A 23001-nucleotide genomic window follows, 5' to 3' on the forward strand; every position below is an offset into this window, starting at 1 on the left:
CCTCTTTTCATACCTTTTGCTACAGCTTTAGCTTTCGGGGTGTTATGGTTTTGAGGTGTTGGAGTGGATTCTTGGGTACTGTGGTGATGGACATTCTCACAGGGAGGAGCCCCGTGAGGAACTGCAGTCTAGGCTAGACTCTACACTCGCAGACACAGAGAATTTGTATTTATTATACAGCTTGGTGGTACTGCCCAGGGGGAGGCAGCAGTGAGGAAACCCAGTAGAAGTAGACCAGGGGTCCTCAGCAGAGGAAACCAGTCCCACACTCGAGTAGATGGTAGGCAGCGCAAGGTAGTAGAGGAAAGTCCCGGATGCAGACTCTGAGCGCTGAAGCTGAAGGTGAGACTGACTGATAAGATTAGTTACTTACTGAAGTAGATAGCTGTATTTGATGAAGATACTGGCAGGCAGAAGTAGATCAGTAAGGTACCTGAGTAGGAAGATCAGGCCCTCGAGGAGTGAGTACCTGATATCCCAGATAGGTACCTGTAAGAGAACATAAGGGCCCCCAAGGAGCGGGAACCCAGGTTAGCGATGAAATACCCCGAAGCACAGAGAGAACTTCCCGTGGCAGCTAGGAAGCGACAGAGCAGCTTAGACTGGAGGCATTCCAATCCAATCCAATCTTTGCTAACTCAGTTTGTTAGCAAACGAAGGGCAGGCTAAATACCAGGATGTCGTGACGTCACTCGGAGGGGACGCCCCCCGAGGTTCCCACCATGATGTGGATAAAGACGTGGGTGGCATGCGCGTGCACACCCTAGGAGGCCCTCAGGAAATCCATGGCGAACACCGTCGCTGTTGACATTCTGGGGACGCTGGAGAGAGCGGCATGAAGATGCAGCAGCAGCCATCTTCCCAAGGCTTGAGGAGAGAGAAGGAAGAAAGGTGAGGCACAGAGGTCGAAGCCATCTGAGACCAACAGACACAACACGGGGCAAAGGATATCTCCAGCCTAATACTGCCACCCTCCCCTATTGCCACTGCTAACAGGTTGTGTTTCTATAGGTAATGCAACATACTAGCATTTGTCAGTAGTCCAGCACTTTCCTTGTCTTATGACCTTACTGCAATGAATATATCGAGCAAAGCATAGATCCTCCTTCACTTTAAAGTGCCTCCATACAATGGATGTCTTTCACAATCTTGTCTATGCATGCTTGGGGGGGCTGATGCTGGCACTGAAGTTGAGATTGAGGGTGATCTATGAGGAAAAAGGTCAGGGCCATCGCTCATATTGTCAACCTGCACTGCTGCTCTTCCTGGGGTTGCTTTCAACACTGTTGGTATCATCTTCCTATAGCATCTACTCACTGGAGGCTAAGATGCTCCCAAATTCTCTTCAGCTACTAGCTCTTCAATATCTTTTGATTCAAGGAATCACAGACATGATTCTTCCTCAGATTTTGTTGTTTTTTTTTTAAATAATGCCTGCATTACCTCAGAAGCAATAATCATGCAGAAGCATGTTGCTGGTTTTCGGTATTTCACTTCTACTGCCCCTGTCCTTTCTTCTAGGGGTGTGCATTTGGTCCCTATGTATTGGCAATCCGCAACGGATGTTGCCATATTCGTTGTATTCGTGGGGAAGCGAAATGTATCGCAATTCCCCACAAATACACGAATCTTCGCCAAATTATTCGGCCACCTAAATAAATCGATTTAAACAACCCCCCCTCCTGACCCCCCCCCCCCCCAAGACTTACCAAAACTCCCTGGTGGTCCAGCGGGGGGTCCAGGAGCCATCCTATGCACTCTCACACCCTCGGTGCCGGTTTCATCATGGCGCCGATATCTTTTGACCTATTATGTCACAGGGGCTACCGATGCCATTGGTCAGCCCCTGTCACAAGGCCATCGGCACCATTGTGTGCTCCTACCATGTGACAGGGGCTGACCAATGGCACCGGTAGCCCCTGTGACATTGTATGGGCAAAGGCTATCGGCACCATTTTGATTACTGGCAGCCGATGGCCTGAGGGCAGGAGATCACTCCGGGACCCCCTGTTGGACCCTCACGGACTTTTGGCCAGCTTGGGGGGCCTCCTGACCCCCACAAGACTTGCCAAAAGTCCAGCGGGGGTCCGGGAGCAACCTCCTGCACTCCGGCCTTCGGATGCCAGTACTCAAAATGGCGCCAATCGCCTTTGCCCTCACTATGTCACATGAATAGAAATCGCCGTATTAACGCATCGGGGTGCCATATGGCCGAATGCAACGTATCTGCTCCCCGACGAATCCGAATCCCGAATGCAAAGTATGACATCCCTCTGCACATCCCTACTTTCTTCTGCCTTATTAATGCCAGCCTATGATGGATTTCCTGCCTTTTGACACTGCTCCAATGCAAAAGGGATAGAAACAAACAGCAGTAACACATATTCTGCAAATTATAAATCTCTTTATTCTGAATTTTCAAAATAAATACAAGTCAAGAAGATGTTGAACAGTGGTTCTCAAACCTGTCCTGGGGACCCCCCAGCCAGTCAGGTTTTCAGGATATCCACAATGAATATGCATGAGAGATGATTTGCATGTTATGGAGGCAGTGCATGCAAATTTTCTCTCATGCATATTCATTGTGGATATCCTGAAAACCTGACTGGCTGGGGGCTCCCCAGGACAGGGTTGGGAACCACTGATCTTGAGACAAAAAAATGATGGTTAATTATAAGGAAAACGGACAATAAGAACAAAAAATATAAAAGGAACAAGTACATTAAAATCTTCCAAGAAAGAAGAAAAATATCAAAAGAAATAAAAAGGCATTTTTCTTAAAGCTAGGATTCAGAAACAACTTGCAAAACAGCATTCTTGGGTAGAGTTCTTTTTTGTAAAATAATGTTTAACTGATCTGGATCAAAGAAGATATATTTTGTTCCCTCCAACTTAACAAAATATTTACATGGAAGTTTCAGTAGGAAAACAGTGCCTAGAGCAAGAACTGTTTTGTTTTTTTTAATTTTGTTTTTTTGTTTTTTTATAAGAAACAACTTTCATCTCTGCTGTGTTTCCCTAGCAACATCTGGAAGCACTGCAATTTTCTGACCTAAAAATAAAGTATGAAAAAACATTTTAAGTGACCACTATTTGTCTGGTTCTAGTGCAAAACTAATCAAAAGAGTAACTCTATCCATAACTTCTTCCTGAGATTTTTCTAAGAAACCCATAAGATCCAAATTATCAAGGGCCTCAATAGATTTCAGGAAAAATTTTTTGATATCTTCTCACAAATATGCAAATAATAAAGTTTTGAAATCGTAGGGATGGTCTCTTTGGGAACCTTCAGTAGTTCTACAAGAATTTCCTCAGCATTTCCAAAGAGGATATTAAGGAGCTTTTAATGAAATTAAGACACTATAAATTTAATCTCCTTGAATAATTATCCATATTCTCTAGTTCAGTGGTTCTCAACCTTTTTTCTGTCAGGACACACCTGACAGATGGTTCTCACATGCGTGATACACTGAACACATGATCGTCATGGGGCTAAATGTAAAAGTACAGTTTGCATCCACAGGAACCCCCCTGACTCACAATAACAGATGTAAAGCAGAATTACAACATTCCCCGTACAACTCACCTTACACAAAAGATATTCTGGTTCTGATGTCATCTCAATAACAGCAATACAAACTCCTTTTACTACCAGGCTCAATAGCCCTACTTATGAAAATACAGCAGTTTACCACCAATGCATGTCCTCTTAAGAAAACACAACAAATAAGACTGAAACAAATGCTTACATGCTAGTAAAATACCTCACCTTGGTCACATACACAGAACTGACCTATCATACTCCCAGGATCTGCAGTAATGCACATAAACTAATCCGCACACAGTTACACCTGTATTATGGAATGCAATCAAACAGTAACAACCCTACCTATGAAAAGGCAACACTACAAATATTAAATCAGGCCCTAAACGCCAATACACCTCCTATTAGGAAAACAGACCTAGCCAAGCAGCTATAGATCCCCACACAGAAATAATTGTAAAATTATACTAATAAGCAGAATAAATGTTTCAAAACAGCTATGAACAGAATAACATCCAACAATTAAAAACTCATAAAAATTATTTAAAAATTCTCCAAACACCAATAAAATATTTCGAAAGAGCAGACATATCACATAATATTCAATAATTAAAATGGCAGTCAATCAAGAAAAATAAACTTAAAAAGCCACCTTTACTTACCCCCCTCCAGCAGCTCTCCTACTCTTCTTCCATGAAGGTCAGTAGCACACACCAGAAGCAGCAGTAGTGGCTGAAGCTCTGTTCTCAATGTCCTCTTCCTTAGGGCCCACTACCATTCTCACTGTCTCTCTCACACACACATGACCAGTTTTTGTCTCTCGCGCACAAATCATCTCCTGACCAGTCTTTCTCTTGCGCACAAATCATCTCCTGACCAGTCTTTCTCTTACACATAAACCAGTCACCTTCCCAAACAGTCTCTCTCTTTCATGCACACACACACAGGCTTTCCACTCCCATGTTCTATCTTATATATACAGGCTTCTCACTCCCATGCTGTGTTTCACTCATCCCCACATGCCCAGGTTTCTCACTCCCATACTCACTCTCTCCACATGCACAGGCTTCTCATTCCCATAATCACTTTCTCTCTCTCACACATGCACGCACACATACACCAGTCTCTCTCTCTCACATACACCAGTTACCTCACCAACCAGTCTCTTTCTCATGCATACACATACACACAGGCTTCCTACTCCCATGCTCTCTCTCTCTCTCACATATACAGGCTTCTCATTCCCATGCTATCTTTCACACACACACCCACATACCAGGCTTCTTTCTCCCATGCTCTCTCACATACATAGGTTTCTCACTTCCATGATTTCTCTCTCTCTCACACACACATACACACACACACACACACACCAGTCACCTCCCTGACCAATCTCTCACTCTCTCTCACACACACCAGCCATCTCCCTGACAGTCTCTTTCTCTCACACACACACTCACTCCATTCATCTCTCTGACCAGTCACTTTCATTGTCTCTCACATATACACATATCACCTCTCTGACCAGTTTCTCTCAATCACACACATGCTCTCTCTGACACACTTACACACATACTCTCAATTAAATACATGCTCTCACTTACACACAGGCTCTCAATCACAGTTACACATACACACTCTCAGTCACACAAACATTCTTTCACTTACACACAGACTGACTGGCTGTCTCTCTCTGTCTCTCACTTCCTGCCCCTCCAGAGCACAAATGGTAGCTGCAGCAGCCTCCTTCTTCAGCCCCAGTAGGCCAAGAAAGAAGAATCCCATTGGCCGCTGGAGGCTAATGCTGCTGTCTCCTTTGCCGATTGCTGGCTTCTTCGGATTTTGCTGAGCCGACACTACTGCTTGGGCTGATGCTGCCACCACTACCTTTCCATGCAGCATGGCTCTTTCTTCTTCCTGTGCACCCCATTACACATCATTTCCTGTTCTGGGCCATGGGGGCAGGGGGAAGAAGAAAAGGCCCAGCCGCAGTTGCCAGCCTCCACTAACTTGGCAGCCATTCCCATCCGGGCTTGAATATGCCAATAGCCCAGATGGTAACGGCAGCAGTAGAAGATTGTCTACCTCTCGCTCAGTGAAGGAAGAGGAGGGAAGAGCAACAAGAGACCGGTAGCAAGCAACACATTGTTGTGGCGGGACACACCGGTTAAGAATCGCTGCTCAAGCTTATGATGAAGCAGTTGATTATCATTAATCAATGCTAAATTCCTTTCATGTAAAGTATTACTTTGTTCCTCAATTTGAACTAATTTTGCTTCCTCTTTGTTAAGTAACTGCGAGTGCATATTTACATGAACAGACAAATCTCCTAATGAATCTCTTATCAATTCTTATAAGGGATGTGCATTCGTTTGCGATGAAATAGGAAATAGAGACGATATTTCCTATTTCATCGCATTTTGGGGGGGGGGGGCGATGAAATGATAAGAAAACACACGAAAGTTCATGTGGTTTTCTTATGGTATTTCGGGGGGGAGAGAATGGGCACATTAAAAAAAACCCCAAACTCACCCCAACCCTTCAAATTTAATTAATTGAAACCCCTCAAGACATGCCCCCCCCCCAAGACTTACCGAAAGTCCATGGTGGTCCAGGGAGTGATCTCCCCCTCTCCCCAGTGCCATTGGTCGGCCCCTGTCACATGGTAGCAGCAATGGATGGCCCACACCACTTTTTAAGATGGTGCCAGCTGTCCATTGCTCCTACCATGTGACAGAAGCCGGCCAATGGCAACGATAGCCCCTGTCACATGGTAAGGGCAAAGGGCCATTGGCACCATTTTGATTACTGGCAGCCGATGGCCCGAGAGCGGGAGATTACTCCCAGGACCCCCGCTGGACCACCAGGGAATTTCAGCAAGTTTTGGGGGGGTCAGGAAGGTGGGAGGGGTGGCAATTAATTACATTTGAAGGGTTGGGGTGGGTTTGGGTTTTTTGTTGTTTTTTTTACAAATCCCCATTGTTAATTAAATTTAAAGGGTTGGGGCAGTTTTCAGGCTTCGTTTTGGTGGCAGCCGAAATAAAATTGGCCCAAACCAAGGGAAAACGAAATTTCCCGTGGCGGGCCGATAACGAAGGCCGAACCAAAAAATTTGGCCAAATCACATCTCTATTGTTTTCTCCAATCTTGCTGTAGCTGACCACAGTGTTTCTAAAGTTAAAACAGCAGTAAACCTCCCATACTAAACAGAACTGCCGGCACTCAAACAATAACAACCCTATCTATGAAAACCAACACTGCAGTTATTACACCAGGCTCTAAAATACCAATACACCTCCAATTAGGAAAACAGAACAAGCCAGGCTTCTATACAGGGGTGGATTGGCCTATTGGGCATGCCCCGGTGAGTCACTCAGGCCAGTCATGTGACTGGTGTTGATTGCAGCAACCCCATGCCCGTGGAGCCACTGCGATTAACACTTGGCTCATAGCGTAGCTGCTGTTCTAAAGGAACAGGAGCCCTCACTGCAGCCGCAGTTTTACAAGCCTAGGCTGCTTTTTTATTTGTTGTCTCCATGTCTGCAGCATGGCATTTTTGTATTTGTTTTCTTTCCTGCAGAAGCACAGAAGCGGGAAATGCTCCTAAGGGCTTCCCGCACACCAACCCCTTGCTCTCTTTGTCTTGCAAGGCAACCAGCAGACCTCCTGCTGCTACCTTACAAAGGCTGAAGGCCTATGCTGATTTCTGCCAACTGTCCCTCTTATGTTGGAACTGTAGCAAAAGAATTACCACCCCTCCTGAATCCGGCCTTTCTACCTACCTCTTCCCAAAGTAGGGCCATCATCTGGTAGCCCTGACTGGATCCCTCCTGCCCACCAGTGTAAGTAATTTTTTTTTTTTTTTACATATTCAGAGATGTCAGGGGAAAAAAGAGAGAGTGGGTGTATGTAAGGGAACATGTATGTGTGCGTATGTGTCAGTGGATGCGAGACGTGTGTGTGTGTGTGTGTATGTGTGGGTGGGTGTCCGCAGGTGTGACTGAGGTGTTTGTGTGTATGTGTCAGCAGATACAAGGGAGCATGTATGTATGTGTATATGTCAGTGGGTGTGAGGGAGCATGCGTGTATGTGTCAGTGGGTGCAAGGAAGCGTGTGTGTCTGTCAGTGGCTGTGAAGAAGTGTGTGTATGTCAATGGGTACAAGGAAGCGTGTGTGTCAGCAGGTGGGAGGGAGCAGGTGTGTATGAAAGTGTCAGCGGGTGCATGTATGTGTATGAATGAGTGAATGTGTCAGCAGGTGCGAGGGACTGTGTGTGTCTGTCAGCATGCATGTGAGAGAAGACAAAATGTGTGTGTTTCCTCACTCCCACTAATCCAGAACAATCTCAGGGTGACTGGAAAGTATAGAAAGCAGGGGATTTTTAAAATTCTTATTAGTTTTAATTATTGTGTGTTATCTGATGAGTCTGCTATTTTAAAATATTTTATTGTTTTTTGGGAAATTTTTAAAAGTTTTATATGAGTTTAATTATTGGATGTTCATCTGTTTTGTAATATATATTTTTTTTTATTAGTATGGCTTTACTATTGCTGATTTATTTCTTGATTTCATTATTTGATATTTTTATGAGGCTTCTAGCTTGTTACAGTTTCCAATTTAGTTTTTGTCTGCACATTTCTAGTTATACTTTATGGTCTCCTTATTCTGTATTTGACGAGGGAAGAGCTGTGTTCTGTATATATGACAGAAGCAATGTTGCGCTCAGGGGTGGACCCTTGTCCTGTGGCAATGGAGATCCATCTCCTGGTAGGTACCAGGAGGTAACTGCCCCCAGGGGGCAGAGCATGGACGGAGACAGAGGCTAGGAAGAGCTTCACCACTGGAAGACCGAGGTCCCCCCGGGTGGAGCCCGTAGGGACCCAGGCCGCTTGGACTTAGGTGGGCCTTGCAGGGTCTCCTGGGAGAATGGAAGTCCGGCGTGCCCACAGACAAAAGGGGAGCATGGTCAGGTTCGAGACTGGAGGTCAGATGGAACAAGGAGGACCAGAATAGCGTAGGTGAAAACAAGGCTAGGAACAGAGCCAGAATCTAGAGACAAGGTCAAACAGGAAGAGGTCAAAGGCCAGGAGTCAGTCCGAAGAATGGTCAACAAAGCAGACGTCAGGTACCGGAGGTCAGATGAAGTCACAGGCAGGCTGAGGTCAAGAGGCAGGCGGGCGAGTAGCAGGTGGAAGTCAGAGGGCAGGCAGCAGGCAGGTGAGTCGAGTAGCAGGCGGACATCAGAGGGCAGGCAGCAGGCAGGCGAGTCAAGGAACAGACTGGAGTCAGAAGGCAGGCGGCAGGCAGGCAGATCGAGGAACAGACAGGAGGCAGGCAGCAGGCAGGCAGGTAGACGGGTCAAGTAGCAAGCCGAGGTCAGTACCAGAGAGTCAGTCCGGAGGTACTACTTGGGAGACAAACAGACGAACACGAACAGAAGGACACCTGAACTAGGAAGCAGGAACAAGGCAAGAGCAGAACTGGAACAGAAGGATCCTGGAACGAGATTTGGAACAAGACAAGAGCAAGTACAAGCGCGGAGGCAATCTAGCATAAGCTGACCCGATTGCCATGGCAAGGAAGTGCAGGCAGGGACTTCCTTATAACAGAGAATCAATCAGGGTGCGCCGCGGAGCTAAGACCCGCCCTTGGCTCTACAAGAGGCCGGGCGGTCCGCACGCATGTAGGAGCGTGGCCAACAGCGCCGAAGATGCCGAGCTCCGGCGTGAGGCCTGGTGCGCAGTGGAAGGCCCGGCGACTGCCGCCACGGGACGCCAGGGCCTGGAAGTGCTAGCAGCTGCTGCTAGGGAGGCCAACCTGGGACCTGCCGTGGACCCATGGAGGTGAGCAGGCCCGTGCACGGGACAGGCGCAGACGGGACGCGTAACAGGTGAGGTATTCTGCTAGCATGTAGTTTATGTGTAGGGACCTATAGTAGCTTAGCTTGCTCTGATTTCCAAATTGGTGATTTAGGGTCTGGTGTAATATTTGTAGCATTGCCTTCTCATAGGTAGGGTTGTCACTGTTTGAAAGCTGGCTTTTGTTGCTGATTTGATATTGGAGTTTTGCTAAATTTTAATTGTAATTCAGTTTACCCAGGGCTTTCTGAGATCCGAGCCCACATCCAGCATCTGTTATAATAGTCTTAATTCAACATGGGACCCAAATGGATTTTATTTTATATTTTGCAGGGTTTTTTGGTTAGCACCACAGCAGTGCATGTAAATATAATATACATGCTGTAAGTGATACTTTTTCCTCATAAGACTGTGTTTTTAAGTCTGAGAAGTGGAGGCAAGCTTTTAATGTAAAACAGTTATAAATGCATCATTTTTAATTGTGTGAGGAAGGAGGGGCTGGGGGTACAAGGCTGTAAGGTTTACTTATGACACCTTAACCCTTGCATTGGCCCTGGCTGCACTAGATCCACGTAGGAAAGCAGGATTCTGCAGCTGTACTGCTTTGGGTCCTGTGGCTCTCTCCAGTCTTGGCCAGGGCTTCAGTTTTCTTTTTAAGCCATGGAGGAATAGACATTTCTCTGGAATAGGCAAGCACTGCAGAACTTGGGGAACCATAAAAACAGCAGACTCTGTAGAACTCAGTCAATGGGAATGCACTGGAAAGGTGGCAGGAGCACTGAGAAGTGGAGGCAAGCTATAGTCACGAAAAGAGCTGGGGTGAGTCGAGTGGAATTGCCTGTGCAGTGTTGGGGAGGTTCTATAAGCTGGTCTTTCCTTCTGAAAGGATTAGTTAGCTGTGGAACCAGTGAGTCTTCTGGAATGGCAGTGCCAAGAAGGGTGAGTGTGGGTATGGGAGAGGGAGAGGGCTACTGCAGGCTGGGGAAGAACTGGCAGCAAGCAAACATGTTTTACATAATGCTGTGGCAGTACTGCAGCAGGGACACTCAAATTGTGAGGATATGAGCAGCAGCACAATGATGTAATGTGTATGTCAGAGAGAGAGAGTATGTGTGTGTGTGTGTGTGTGTGTGGGGGGGGGGGGTGTCTTTCTCCTGAACAAGGAAAGATACCGATACACACTCTTTCTCTATAACACACCCATAAACTGAGAGCGAGTGTGTGTGTTTATATGTCAGAGAGAGAGAAACACACCCTCTCTCAGACACAAAGAATGTATCTGAAAGAGAGTGTTTGAGTGTTTGATTCTGAGAGAGTGTGTATATGTCTGACACTGACTGGTAGTGTGGTTGTCACATCACTTGGCAACTGGTTCAAGAGCTGATTGGTTGGCAAGAGACTTTAATACCAGACATGAATCCAATATAAACTGTATATGAGAGATGTAACTAGACTTGGGAGCAGATGGCAACAGATTGCATGGATGGATGAGAGCCCGCAGCTCTGTTTGCTCACTCCTGATCTAGTGTATGTTGTACTACTTATTTATATAGGAAAAATATGAAATATATGTTGCAGATTTTTTTGGCTCAATTCTGCCAGGCTCCAGATCACACATGTAACTCTGAAGGGTCAGTTTGGTGTGCTTTTGGGAACTGTTGAAACACATCCTACAGGGAAAGCACACAAGGGAGTCAGATAGATACCACATGGGCTGGTTTTGAAAAAAAATTCCTCCAGGCTGATATTTTCCTGCAATCTGTCCCTGCTTCTATAGATAACTACATAGTAGCAGAATACCTCACTTCTGTCACACATGCAGAACACAAAAAGACCTTAACCAAAAGCAGAATAAAGAAATCATAAAGTACAAACAGAAACATGCAGACAAAAACTTATCTGGAAACCATAACAAGCCACACTCTTTATGCAGTACATCAATGAAAAAACAGAAGCTCTATCATTTTTCATAAAATATCAAATAATACAATCAAGAAATATAAAATATTAATCATAAAGTAAAAACATACTACAAAAATGAATATATCAAAACAGATGAAAAATAGAGCATTCAATTATTAAAATAACATTTTTTAAAAAGTTCCCAAAAATCAATAAAATATTTCAAAAGAGCAGACACATGAAATAACATTGTGACTACAGCAGTGAAGATAAGAAAAACCTTTTGCCAATGCCAAAATTCTTCTCCTTTTTTAAACCTTTTCTTTGATTCAAAAAGATCTTCTGAAAAGACAAGCTTTCCATTTGAAATCCAACCAAGAAAATGGAGTTTCTTTGCATGTGCTCAGACCGTTCAGTGGGAGGACGTCTGCTTATTCAGGGTCAAAACCAGATGTGTGTAGCAGGTTCCTTTTGCCTCCAAGAGAAACACTTACTGTGAAGCAGAAATGACACAGAACCTTTCTGTGGTAGCATACAAGGATTATTTACCTAGGAAACAGAGATAAAAAAAATAATAAACGAATACACAGTTACATGGCTCTGTATTTAGGGGCTGTGCTGGTATGGCAGCACAATAGGCAGGGAGAAAGATGGAGACTTAACTCATTAGTACAGTCCCACCCTTTCCCATATGTGTCAGGTGAGACATCTGGGAAATATTAACCCCTTGCTGTCAGGTGTGGAACATGATCTTTTGTTATCAGTCCCCCAAGAATATTTAGGCAGGCTGGACTCTGGAGAGATATGTTAAGACTCATAGACATTAGTGCCATTTGTCCTGCTAAGTTCAGACTTAGCCAGACAAATGGTGGGATTTGAAAATTACAATATATGAACTAGTCTTCACTGAGAACTCAAAAAATTAAATACTAAGTACACAAAAATTCCACTGTTGTAGAGACATATATGAATATAACCAACACTTATATAACTAGCACGTATAAAAGATCGTCATATTTATGGATTTTCTCAGGTTATGCATTTGGAAAGGCCACCAGTGATAGGTCCTACATAAAATTTAGAGGAGTATTTTAAAAAAAGGTTTTATCAGATTCAATTAAAACATGTATTTTATCATGTAATGTCCAAACTGTACTTAAATTTATTTATTTATTTATTTATTTAACAGTTTTTTTATACCGACCTTCATAGTAAATAACCATATTGGATCGGTTTACATTTAACAAGGGTATAACTGGAGTAAACAATTCAAGTAAACAAAGATAAACAATAGGTACGAATAAGTCAAAGTTACAATCAACAGGGAAAGAGAAACTTGGAAGCTTGCAACAAGCTGGAAAGAAGATAAGGCAGGAAAAATATAAAGTGTAACCATAAATAGCAAATTCCCAGCATCAGTCCATGTTTTGAAGTAACTCATACTTCTGCATCAGGGTGAAGGAATATTCAGTTAGCCAACGAACTTATCTAGCTAACTCTGGTCCTGCCTTAGAGCAACCATAAAGTTAATCAGATAAACTTATTCGGCTAACTTTAAGATAGCTGAGTATATATCAGTGGTGGGTCCACACTGCTGAATATCCTAGCTAAGTTAGCCAGATAAATTTATCTGGATAACTTTCAAGGACAGATAGTAGTTTAAAATTGACCCCCATAATTTCAGAGCTATAGCAGCAACACTAACCCACCTGTAATCAACCTTCATTGAAGAGATTTGCATGACTGCACCATGGAGTTCAGTGCACATATTTACATCTCCTTATTGTTTGTATAGGGACTCATGATGTGACAGGTTTGGCAATATGATTTGCAAAGTCTAATTGAGATTTAGAATACAAATCCATCCCCCCTAGTGCTCATTTTTATTATTTTTTTGTCTTCTAAAATAAAAATGTTGACATTTTTGCATATTGTCTCTGTTTTGTTGAAGTTAACCTATAGCTAGTAATTCCCATGTATGAGGACTCCATATTCTGTTTGTTCTAGGAGAAACAAAGTTGTTTACCTGTAACAGCAGGTATCTAAGGACAGCAGGATATTTATCCTCAGAAAACCCTCCTGCCTCCCTGCGGAGTTGTTTTCTCCAAAATTGTATCTATATACCAATCTGAGGGGTGTCTACGTGAACCCCATAATGTGAGACACTATGTGTGTTAGGGCCTCTTTGCTGCTGGAGGTACATTGCCCTAGGAGCAGTACAGGACTGCAAGGTGGGATGCAGGGCAGGACTAAGATTGGTCTTCTGCCTATATGGCCCCCTCCCCCACAGGTTGAGCACCTTGGTTCTGGGGCCAGTAGATCTCTGTAGCGGCAGTACATCATGGTAAATCTGTACTATGGAGCAAGGCTTGGACAGATTGGTAAGGCCGGAGCAAGTCTTGGACAGGCCGATAGGGCTGGAGCAAAGCTTGGATGGGCTGGTAAGGATGGAAAAGGGTGCTGGCTTGAGGCTTGGACATGGAGTGCACGCAAGACCTGGATATGGAGTGCAGGCAAGATACTGGGAAGACCTGGAACTAGACAAAGACATTGAATGAGGCAAGGCAAGGCAATGAAAGGACATAGGCACATACTAGGGCTAGGCAAGGCAAGAATTCAAGGGCTGGATTGGGCAGGGCACAACAAACCCAGACAAGGACAGGACTAGGACAAGATAGACCAGGACAAGACCAGGCAAGGACAAGACTAGGAACACTGAACAAAAAACATAGAAGCCTGAAGGCAACAGTACAATAGGACCGTAGGCTGCTAAACAAGGTATGGCCTTGTTTAGCAGCCTGGTTGAAAGGAAAGGCTCAAGATATAAAAAGGCTTAGAAGCCTTAAGGAAGGGAAGATTTGAGTAGGCCACAAGGCAAGACACATGGAGCAAGAAGGCCTTGAGGCCACATGGTAAAGTATGGCCTAGGTAGACCACAAGACAAGGCACAAGGATCAAGAAGACCTGGAGATCACAAGGCAGGATATGGCCTAGGTAGTCCACAAGACAAGGCACAAAGAGCAAGAAGGCTTGGAGGTCACAAGGCAAGGATAAAGGTAAGTATGGCCAGGTCAAAGAGCCAAAAGTAACTCAATGAAGATGCAAAGGTAAATGGGCAAGGCTGAGTTACATAGGGTTGGAGCCTGGGTGTGGGACAAGCATTGAGGAGGAGTTTGGCAAGGAGATTAAGCATGCTGAGGTTCCCTGGTGCAGAGGAGGGTGCACCACAGACTTAGTCAGGTAGTCATTGAGGAGCTTGTTTTAGTGGCTAGAAGCAGAGCTCATTAGAGGCCTTGCTGGTGAGGAGGCATCATTGCAGGAGGCAGCAAATAGCATGAGGCTGTGTAGCAGGTGAAATCCTAAGAATATATATACTCAATAGAGCATATCAGTTAGCTCTCATAGCTTTGAAGTCAATGTTATGACCTGGGCTCTGACCAATAACATCACTCATGTGCAAGGACTTTTAGTATATCCTGCTGGCGTCAGAGAATACCTGTTATAGGGAAACAACTTTGCTTTACCCAAGTAAATAGCTTTTGAAAATTTCCCTGCCTATGTATAATAAAGAATAGTGTATAACTAGATACAATTTGTTTGCCTGGTTACATAAAGTACATTAAACAGCCAAAGGAGAAGGTAATCACCTTAAAAGATAAATACGCTTGTAAGAAAGCAAATTTATCATACTATAGCACATTGGTAGATATTGGAAATTGGTAGCAATCTTTCCATCTGTGAAATATAATAAAAGATTGGTCTGAAAAATCAAACAGTTCCAACTTGGCCACAACTTATTGATTCACATCTGTGCTTCCTGAAATCTTGCCTGACTATTTTTCAGTGTATTACCTTCCAAGGTGAGATAGTGTTAAGATTTTTATGTATTTGATCAGGATATGCATTCATTTTAAAAGAATATGCTAATCATGACAAATAAGGGAATTTATTTAATTTGGGAGGCACTGAAATGAATAGAGCCCCCCCCCCCCCCCCCCCCCCCCCCCCCCCGAAATTAAACAAACCATATTGTTGATTTATTTAAAAACAATGCATCGCGTCTAGACCTCACCTAGGGCATAGGCCAAGGCCCAAAGCAGGCCACAGCCTATGCCTGAACATCATGCCAGCACCTTAGCTTAGGTCTGAAGCCAAGGTCTTACTTAGGGCAAAGGCCAAGGCCCAAAGCAGGGACCATAGCCTAGGCCTGAGCACAATATTGGGGTCTTGGCATAAACCCAGGCCAATGCTGGGGCTTTGACTGAAACCCGAGCCTGCCAAAAGGTTTTACTTACCTGATCAGTTGGATATTCAAAGAAGCCGCTAGGCAGGGTCTTAATGTTGGAACATCAATCTGGGCCCAGGCCCAACACCTGGGCCTGGGCCTAGACCAGGACCCAAGCCTAAGCCTAACACTATGGCCTGGTGCGGAAGCCAGGTCCCAATGCCAGGGCCTCAACCCGGACAGAGGCCCGACACTGGGGCCTGGCCTGGAGACTGCGTCCTGAAGTCTGGGCATTGGCCTAGTCCAAAGCCTGGGCCTAAACCCAACACCACAGCCTGACTCAGGGGATGGGTCCTGATGGCAGGGCCTCAGGCCAAAACCAGGCCCAACAGCGGAACCTGTCCTGGAGACTGGGTCCCAAGGCCTGGGCCTTGGCCTAGCATTAGGCTTAGACCAGGAGCCCAGGCCACAATGTCGTACATCAAAATGGTGCTGTCTGTTGTGGTGAGTGTGCTAGAGTTAACTGTGACATGACCCCCAATGGACAGCATCAGTTTACAAAGAAACTAGAGGATACTGTCATCAGAGCTGCAAGGTCTGATCTCTAGTGCTGGGCCTGACCATAGGCCGAGGCCCAGGTTTTGGGACCTGGCCTCCATGCCATGCCTTCGCATCAGTCCTGGGTCCGGGTTGCAGGCCAGACCACTGCATTGATCCTGGGTCTGGGTCAAGTTCTTGGCATCGGACCTGGCTTCTGGGCTGTGCCCTGACATTGGGCTTAGGTCTGGGTCAAGACCCCTGCCTTGGGACCCGGCCTCTGGGTCAGCCCATGGCATTGGGCCTGATCCCGGGCTCTAGCCTAGGTTGAGGTCAAGATGTCAAGACCTGGCCTTCAGGCCAGGCTCCAATTTTGGGCCTGGGCTCCAGCCGAGGCCAAGGTTCTGCCCTTGCATAAACCAAGGCAAGATCGTGGCAACCTATCGCATCCTTAGCCTAAGCAAGGCCGAGGCTTCAGCCTAGGCCTAGGACTTGCAGGTGATCCCTACTGGACTGGGTTAGTGGGGGCCAGGGGAATTCTGGTTCTGGCATTTTTCCAGGTGGGAGGGATGGGCGATAGGGACGGGAGTATTCTCAACTCTCACATTACTCTCTGCTTCTATGGCAGAAGGTAAAGGGAATTTTGGACTCTTAACAGCAACCAACAAGGGCTCTGAATTTGGTGACCTGGGAAACTGCTAAGAATGGGGGACTTGTATGGCTCAACAGAAACTATCATAAACTTGCTGGGCAGACTGGATGGGCTGTAAGTCCTTTTCTGCTGTCATTTCTGTTTATGTTTCTATGTTTCTTTTATTGGTTTGTTTCTTGGGAGGTTATGTTTGATTTGTTTTTTTCACACAAATGAAACTAATCTAATATTCCACAAACCGAAATTCATGGGAAAAAAAACCTCCCAAAAACAAAACATAAAACAAAAACAAAATGTTTATCTCTTCACACCCCTAGTATTAGATGTGTCAGCTCAGGAGTTACATTGTGGGGTAAATTTTCAAAGGTTTCCATAAATTGGCATTTATAAGTGTAAACAGCAAGTACTTGTGTGTATGCTCTTTTGGAAACATGCAAGTAGGCATGTAAATATTAACAGAGGAAAAAAGGGGTACTTTAGAGGCATTTTCAAATGTTTGTGCACAGATTTCTATTTTGTAAGTGGTATTCATGCATACATTACTGAACTTGTCCGTACACTTTTACACTTGCTGTTCAAGTCACAGAAGTGTAATTGCTCTTGTCTTTTGTCTGCAGTTTTTGGATGGGAAGTCTGGGTTTAAGTGATGGGTGATTAGGGTGAAGTGGTTGTAGTCTGGATGAGCTTGTGGAACTGTCAGTGAACTGATGATTCCAAGTACGTGCACAAGTATTTCATAAGCAGAGTATGCGCAATCTTTATAAAATACCTGATTTCGCACACAGTACAATTATTACATACATAAAATATATGCATATACTTTTATAAAATGAATAGAAAAAGTATGCATTTTCCATCATTTCAAATGTACTGAAATGGGAGAGAGCTAAAGGGCTGCTCTAACATTGGTTCTGAGGTCTTCTTGCTTCTTCAGTTAGTGATGCCGCACTACCACATCATGCAGAGGCAACCCGGTAGCCGTAGGGAAAAAGTGTAACGGAACTGTGCGGGTGGTCCCCTCTGTGCCTACGGTATCTTCTTCCCAAATGACTCTGGATAATTTTGTTACCCTGTCTGATCAGGGTCTAGTTGCGCTTAGAGCCTTAGCTCCTGCTCCGTTGGATTCATCGGTGTCTCTTTCCCCTGATGGTCCTGTTCTCCTGCAGGCTGCTTCTCCAGTTTTATCTTTCAGAGGCTATTCTTGGGGAATTTGGAGGAAACATGCCTCCTACCCTGTTATTATCTTTCAGAGGCTATTCTTGGGGAATATTCTTGGGGAATTTGGAGGAAACATGCCTCCTACCCTGTTATTATCCGGTGCCATGTCATCTACTCCCTCTTCAAAGGTTGTTAAGCAAGCGCCTGCAGTACTGATTCTGGATGCTGTCTGGCCTGCATTAGTAGACTCTGAACATTTACTTTCTCAAAAAATTGATGCAGCAGTGGGTAAGGTGGGAGGGTTTGCCCAACTGGTGGATAATCATACTCAAAAGTTCAAAGATAGGATCAAAGATTGAAAGAGGTTTTTGGATAAATGTTTACTAGTTCAGGAATGCAATTTTACCCTGATTAAAGATAACATTATTCTTCAGCGAAAAGTAGAACATTCGGTAATGCTCTTAAAAACTGCATTTTGTGTTTTTTAAATTTTCCTATTTGCCCAATGTTATCCCCTATTGAATGAATGAAGGAGTTTTATTTGGAGGTATTGAACGTTTCTAAGGAAGTAATACCTTCTGTGGTTAAAGCATACTATCTTCCTAAGTTTAGACAAAAACTGTCTGTTGGTGAAGCTATGCCCCCTTCTGCCAGTATAGACCTTTCCATTCTTTTAGAAGATTTTGGCTCCGAGAATTTAGAGAGAAGCCACATTACTTGTGGTCTATGCTCAGGAATCTGATAACGATTGGACTTTGAGTTCTTTTTTCACCTCAAGGATAGATTCTTTTGTGGTGTCCCTATTGCGATTTTTCCTGATGTTGAGAAAGAGACTCCACAGAGAAGAACATTTTTTTCTTGAAAGGAAATTAAAGGTTCTTGAGTTGGGGGTACCTTTTTGCTTAAGTTTCCCTGCAAATGTTCTATTCGATATAAAAATGTCAATTATACCTTTTTTGAACAATCATTTAGATGCATATCCTCAGAACTCTTCTGATATGATTCTATCTTGCTACTTAAATGATGGCTTGTTTTATGGACCTTACTATGTAAAATAGGTATACTTTTCTTTTTTTCCATTCTTATTGATAATTGTATATTTTCCCCATTGTGGTCTATTTACAGTTGACTGTTATTTTCTATTATCAAGATAATTTCTTGAAATGTAATATTTAAAAATATATAAACAATTAAAATACAAAAGAAATGTACTGAAACATATGCATGTACTTTCAGGACAAAGATCCCCAGTGTTTTATAAACTGTGTGGCTCTCGCCACAGACGCTTATAAAATGCTAGCATAAATCTCCATGGGCCCACTTAAAGTGCATTTGGGGCTGGATTTTCTGAGTTCGCAGAACTTAGAAAATCCGGTGGTTATTTATTTATTTATTTTATTTATTTATTTAATGAGTTTTATATACCGTCATTCGGTAAAGCCATCACAACGGTTTACAAAAGCTCAAAATGCAGGATTTTTAACAATTGAGCAAAAAGAGATAACAGGAAGTATATTAAACAAAGGAGAGATATTCAATTGCAAAGATATTAACTGGCATTTGCACTACAGGTTGCACTAAGGGGTGCACAAAGGGGAGGTTACAGGGGGTGGGGGGCAAAACGGGGGGGCGGTCCTGCGCTAGCTGGCAGCAATCGCACTGCCGCGGTGCGATCGCTGCCGGCGTCACGCCGAATAACTACACCATAAAAGGTGTAGTTATTGGGCGCGAAATAGGCAGCGAAAAGGCTCCTTGCCTCGCAGAGTCCGCCCCGGTGATGCCCTGACTCCTCCTCTTCTGGGGCCAACTCCGTCCCGATGTAGGTAGCGCAAGCCTGCGATAGTCTTAGAAAATAAGGCCCTTGGTGACTTGCACATACTATTGAAAATGTTACTTATTAAGTATCACTAACTAGAGTATCTTCTGCTTGTAGGTACCATTCCTATCCATGGGGAATTAAGAACTATCCAACCAAAAGATGATAGCATCTGTTTTAATGAGAAGCAAGCTTGTTTTCAAAGATCTGAAGATCAAACTGCCTATGCTTCAACCAATGTTTATTGGATAATCAAAGGAACACACTGCTTAAAATACTTTAAAAGTGGAGATGTTCTAATGCAGAAAAAGTGTGGTGGTTTCCTGGGGTTCTGAAGACTATGACACTTCAAGGATTCTCTGAGTTCACAGCAAAGATTCGTATAATTAATGCAGACCATAGCAGAGAGAGGGCAGGCCCATACTTCTTACTGACATTTTCAAAGATGTGCACATCCCTACAGTGACTTTTTTTTTAATGATTGCAACGTTCTGACCTTTGGCAGAGTTCTTACACAGGAAAAAAAATAGGGAGCAGAAATAGATATGTAAATGAATATTGTCTTGTTTACTATGATGACCGCAAAGCAAAGGAGCATGGCCCAAGTTGGATTTTTATCCCTGCATTTCCAATTTTGGATTGCAATTCATGGTCATCATATCACAATCTAAATTATCAGTCCAAGAAAAAAAAAAGAAACTAAGCCCTGTTATGACTGGTTTTAGCTGGATTGAATTTTGCAAAATTCAGATTTTCAGACTGATTCAGAAACAGGAAAGTATAGAAAAATTGAACCTCAACCTATTGGAGCATGATCATCACGATTTTAAAAATTATCCCATTTCTAATTTAAAGTACACTGTTAATGAAACTAAATAATCCTATAACATTTAGGACTTGATTTTCAAAGCAACTTATGTGCATAGATGCCTGCTTTTCGCATATAAGTGGTACTTTTAAAATCAATTAGGGGATCGTGCATGTAAAATATGTGTGAAACCCAATTTCACATGTACTTTTACCCACACTAGCAAGAAGCGTTACAGTATTTCCTATTTTTGTGAGTATGTGTGCAAGCAGAAAGTTACACTTGCTTGGAAGCAGATTTAACTTTGTGTGTAAATGTATGTACAATCTGCAGATTTTCAAAGCTGACTTATGTGCATGAGTCAGGCTAAAATCTGTAGATTTTTTCTATTGGCCGACTTTAGTCCTATGCAGGCAAATTACCCTCCCTATACAAATAAAATGCATTTGCTCCAATAATATATTCTAATGTAAATATAGTAAATATTTAAAGCCTGTACATATTTAGGATCAAAAGTATAGCTTTTAATTGCTCATTTGAATGGAAAATAGTAAAATATATGCAACATATATTTACCTTGAAATACCACTAAATAAATGAAGCTAATATATTGCTGCTATCCACACGTGTAGAAATTCCTTCTTATGGGATGCACCTGTTGTCCTGCATCAGCACTAGCACTTAATCTCAAACTACCATTGCAGGCTATGAGCAGGTCATATCCATTAGTGGTGTGCGTGTATATGACCAATGATCTAAATTGTTGATTGCTTTGTCACACACATTATAACTGATGATATTCTCCTGTTTATTGACACTCCTGCTATTAGTTTTCCTTTCATGATATTCACAAGTATGTTCTTAATGAAACAACATGCTGTAGCTTGACGTGACCAGCTAGACCTAATGCAATTAAGCCCAGCAATATCACAGCAAGGTCTGGTGATTAGAATAGCCATTGGTCTTGATAAGATTTTAAAAAAACAACATATAAACCTAGAAGGAAATCTGATACAGTCTCTTTTGAGTAAAATGTATGATATCATGAACCTTCTGCGATATACCATATGCTGTAGCATGTTATATAAAGAGAATAGCAAGGAGAATAACAGGTCACATTAGACAAAGGAGCTGATGTAATGACTATATTGCATTTTGGCTCTATTTTGCTCCATTTCTCAGCTATGCAGTCAATGTGATATAATAGATTCAGAAATGTATACCTCGGGATCTTTTTATTCAGTTTTTATTTTATTTTCTGTGGGAATTTTAATGTTATAGCAAAAAACATCAGTGGAAAAAGTGACTTTGTTATAACAAACAGGAGAAAATGCCACTTTTTTTTTTTTGTTTGGCATTGAAAAATAAAATTAAAACTGAAAATGAAGGGAATTCAGGATTTAAAAAAAATATTTTTGTATCAGTTCTGAGATTAACTGCTGAACCTCATTTATTTTTCTTTCCTCCCAGGTTCTCATCTATTAAAGTTTATAAACTATATAATCTGAGAGAGAACCTGAAACTGTGAAACCTGTACGATGTCACAGTGAAATAATGTTCAGTTATTCACTGACTGAACCTGTGTATTTTTGTGAATTAAGTCATTCCTATGGGATCCAGGTTTTTCCCTGGAACATAATGTTGTTTGGTATTTACACAGAGACATTATTGCAATCTCTTTTACTTAGAAAGAGATTTTCCAAAGTCCACTGTTCTGGAGTAGACCTTTGCATGTAGAAGCATTGTAAAAAAAAAAAAAAGTGATAAGTAGTTGTAGTGATTTCTTTAAAGAGGGAAGAGAATGCATTTGCAATAGATATTTATTCCATGAAGAGGCTAGACAAACTATTTACATCACACTTGTGAATTTATTTATTTTTTTAAAAAGGGGGTTGTATGTTTACTACAGAAATGAATTATCAAAGTATATTGTCTCAAGTCCATATGTCTTTATATTTCTTGCATGTACATAAGGATAGATTTCAATGCTTCCTCTGTTGAACAAATAAAGCAATATATTTCCAACGGGATTTCAAACTAGAAAATAATCTGATCCATTCTACTTAGGGCATTGGACCTGATTGAAGGTCAAATTATCAGCCACATGTGTAAAAGTTCAATTTGGCCAGTCAGAGATAACAATTTAGATTATTTTTTTTCTGGTAAATAAAATGCTGACCCATGGCCAATATGTAGCTACTAAAACATCTGAATTGGGCTCAGTTCAATTTCTTTGTAACCTACATTAATTAGACATTACAGTTTGAAAGCAAATACACTTTGCAGCTATAGGTTGGTAATTATTATGATAATTTTGGCACCACATGGTGGTGTTCAATGTGAATTAATTGTGACCGGAAAAATACTGCATCATTAACTAATTATTAATAGTTAACGCACCAAACACACTCTTCCTAGTCATGCATATTCTAGGAGGAAAAGTTTTATGTTCCATGAAAGATTTTAAGGGTGTTTCCTATCTGGTTGATTTTCAAAAGCTT

The 23001-nt window shown here is 42.8% G+C and overlaps 1 protein-coding gene across 1 annotated transcript in view; it reads left to right on the plus strand.

Moving 5' to 3' along the window:
* LOC115084499 (serine/threonine-protein kinase Nek10-like) overlaps positions 1-21119 on the plus strand; it is a 114425-nt gene extending 93306 nt beyond the window's left edge. The window contains exon 5 of the mRNA XM_029589437.1: positions 19810-21119. Within this exon, the coding sequence (XP_029445297.1) occupies positions 19810-19858 (49 nt within the window). The 3' untranslated portion in view covers positions 19859-21119. The remainder of the gene's footprint in view (positions 1-19809) is intronic.
* Positions 21120-23001: the final 1882 nt, after the last annotated feature.

Source organism: Rhinatrema bivittatum, chromosome 2, assembly GCF_901001135.1.
Source record: "Rhinatrema bivittatum chromosome 2, aRhiBiv1.1, whole genome shotgun sequence".
NCBI classification, from domain to species: Eukaryota; Metazoa; Chordata; class Amphibia; order Gymnophiona; family Rhinatrematidae; genus Rhinatrema; species Rhinatrema bivittatum.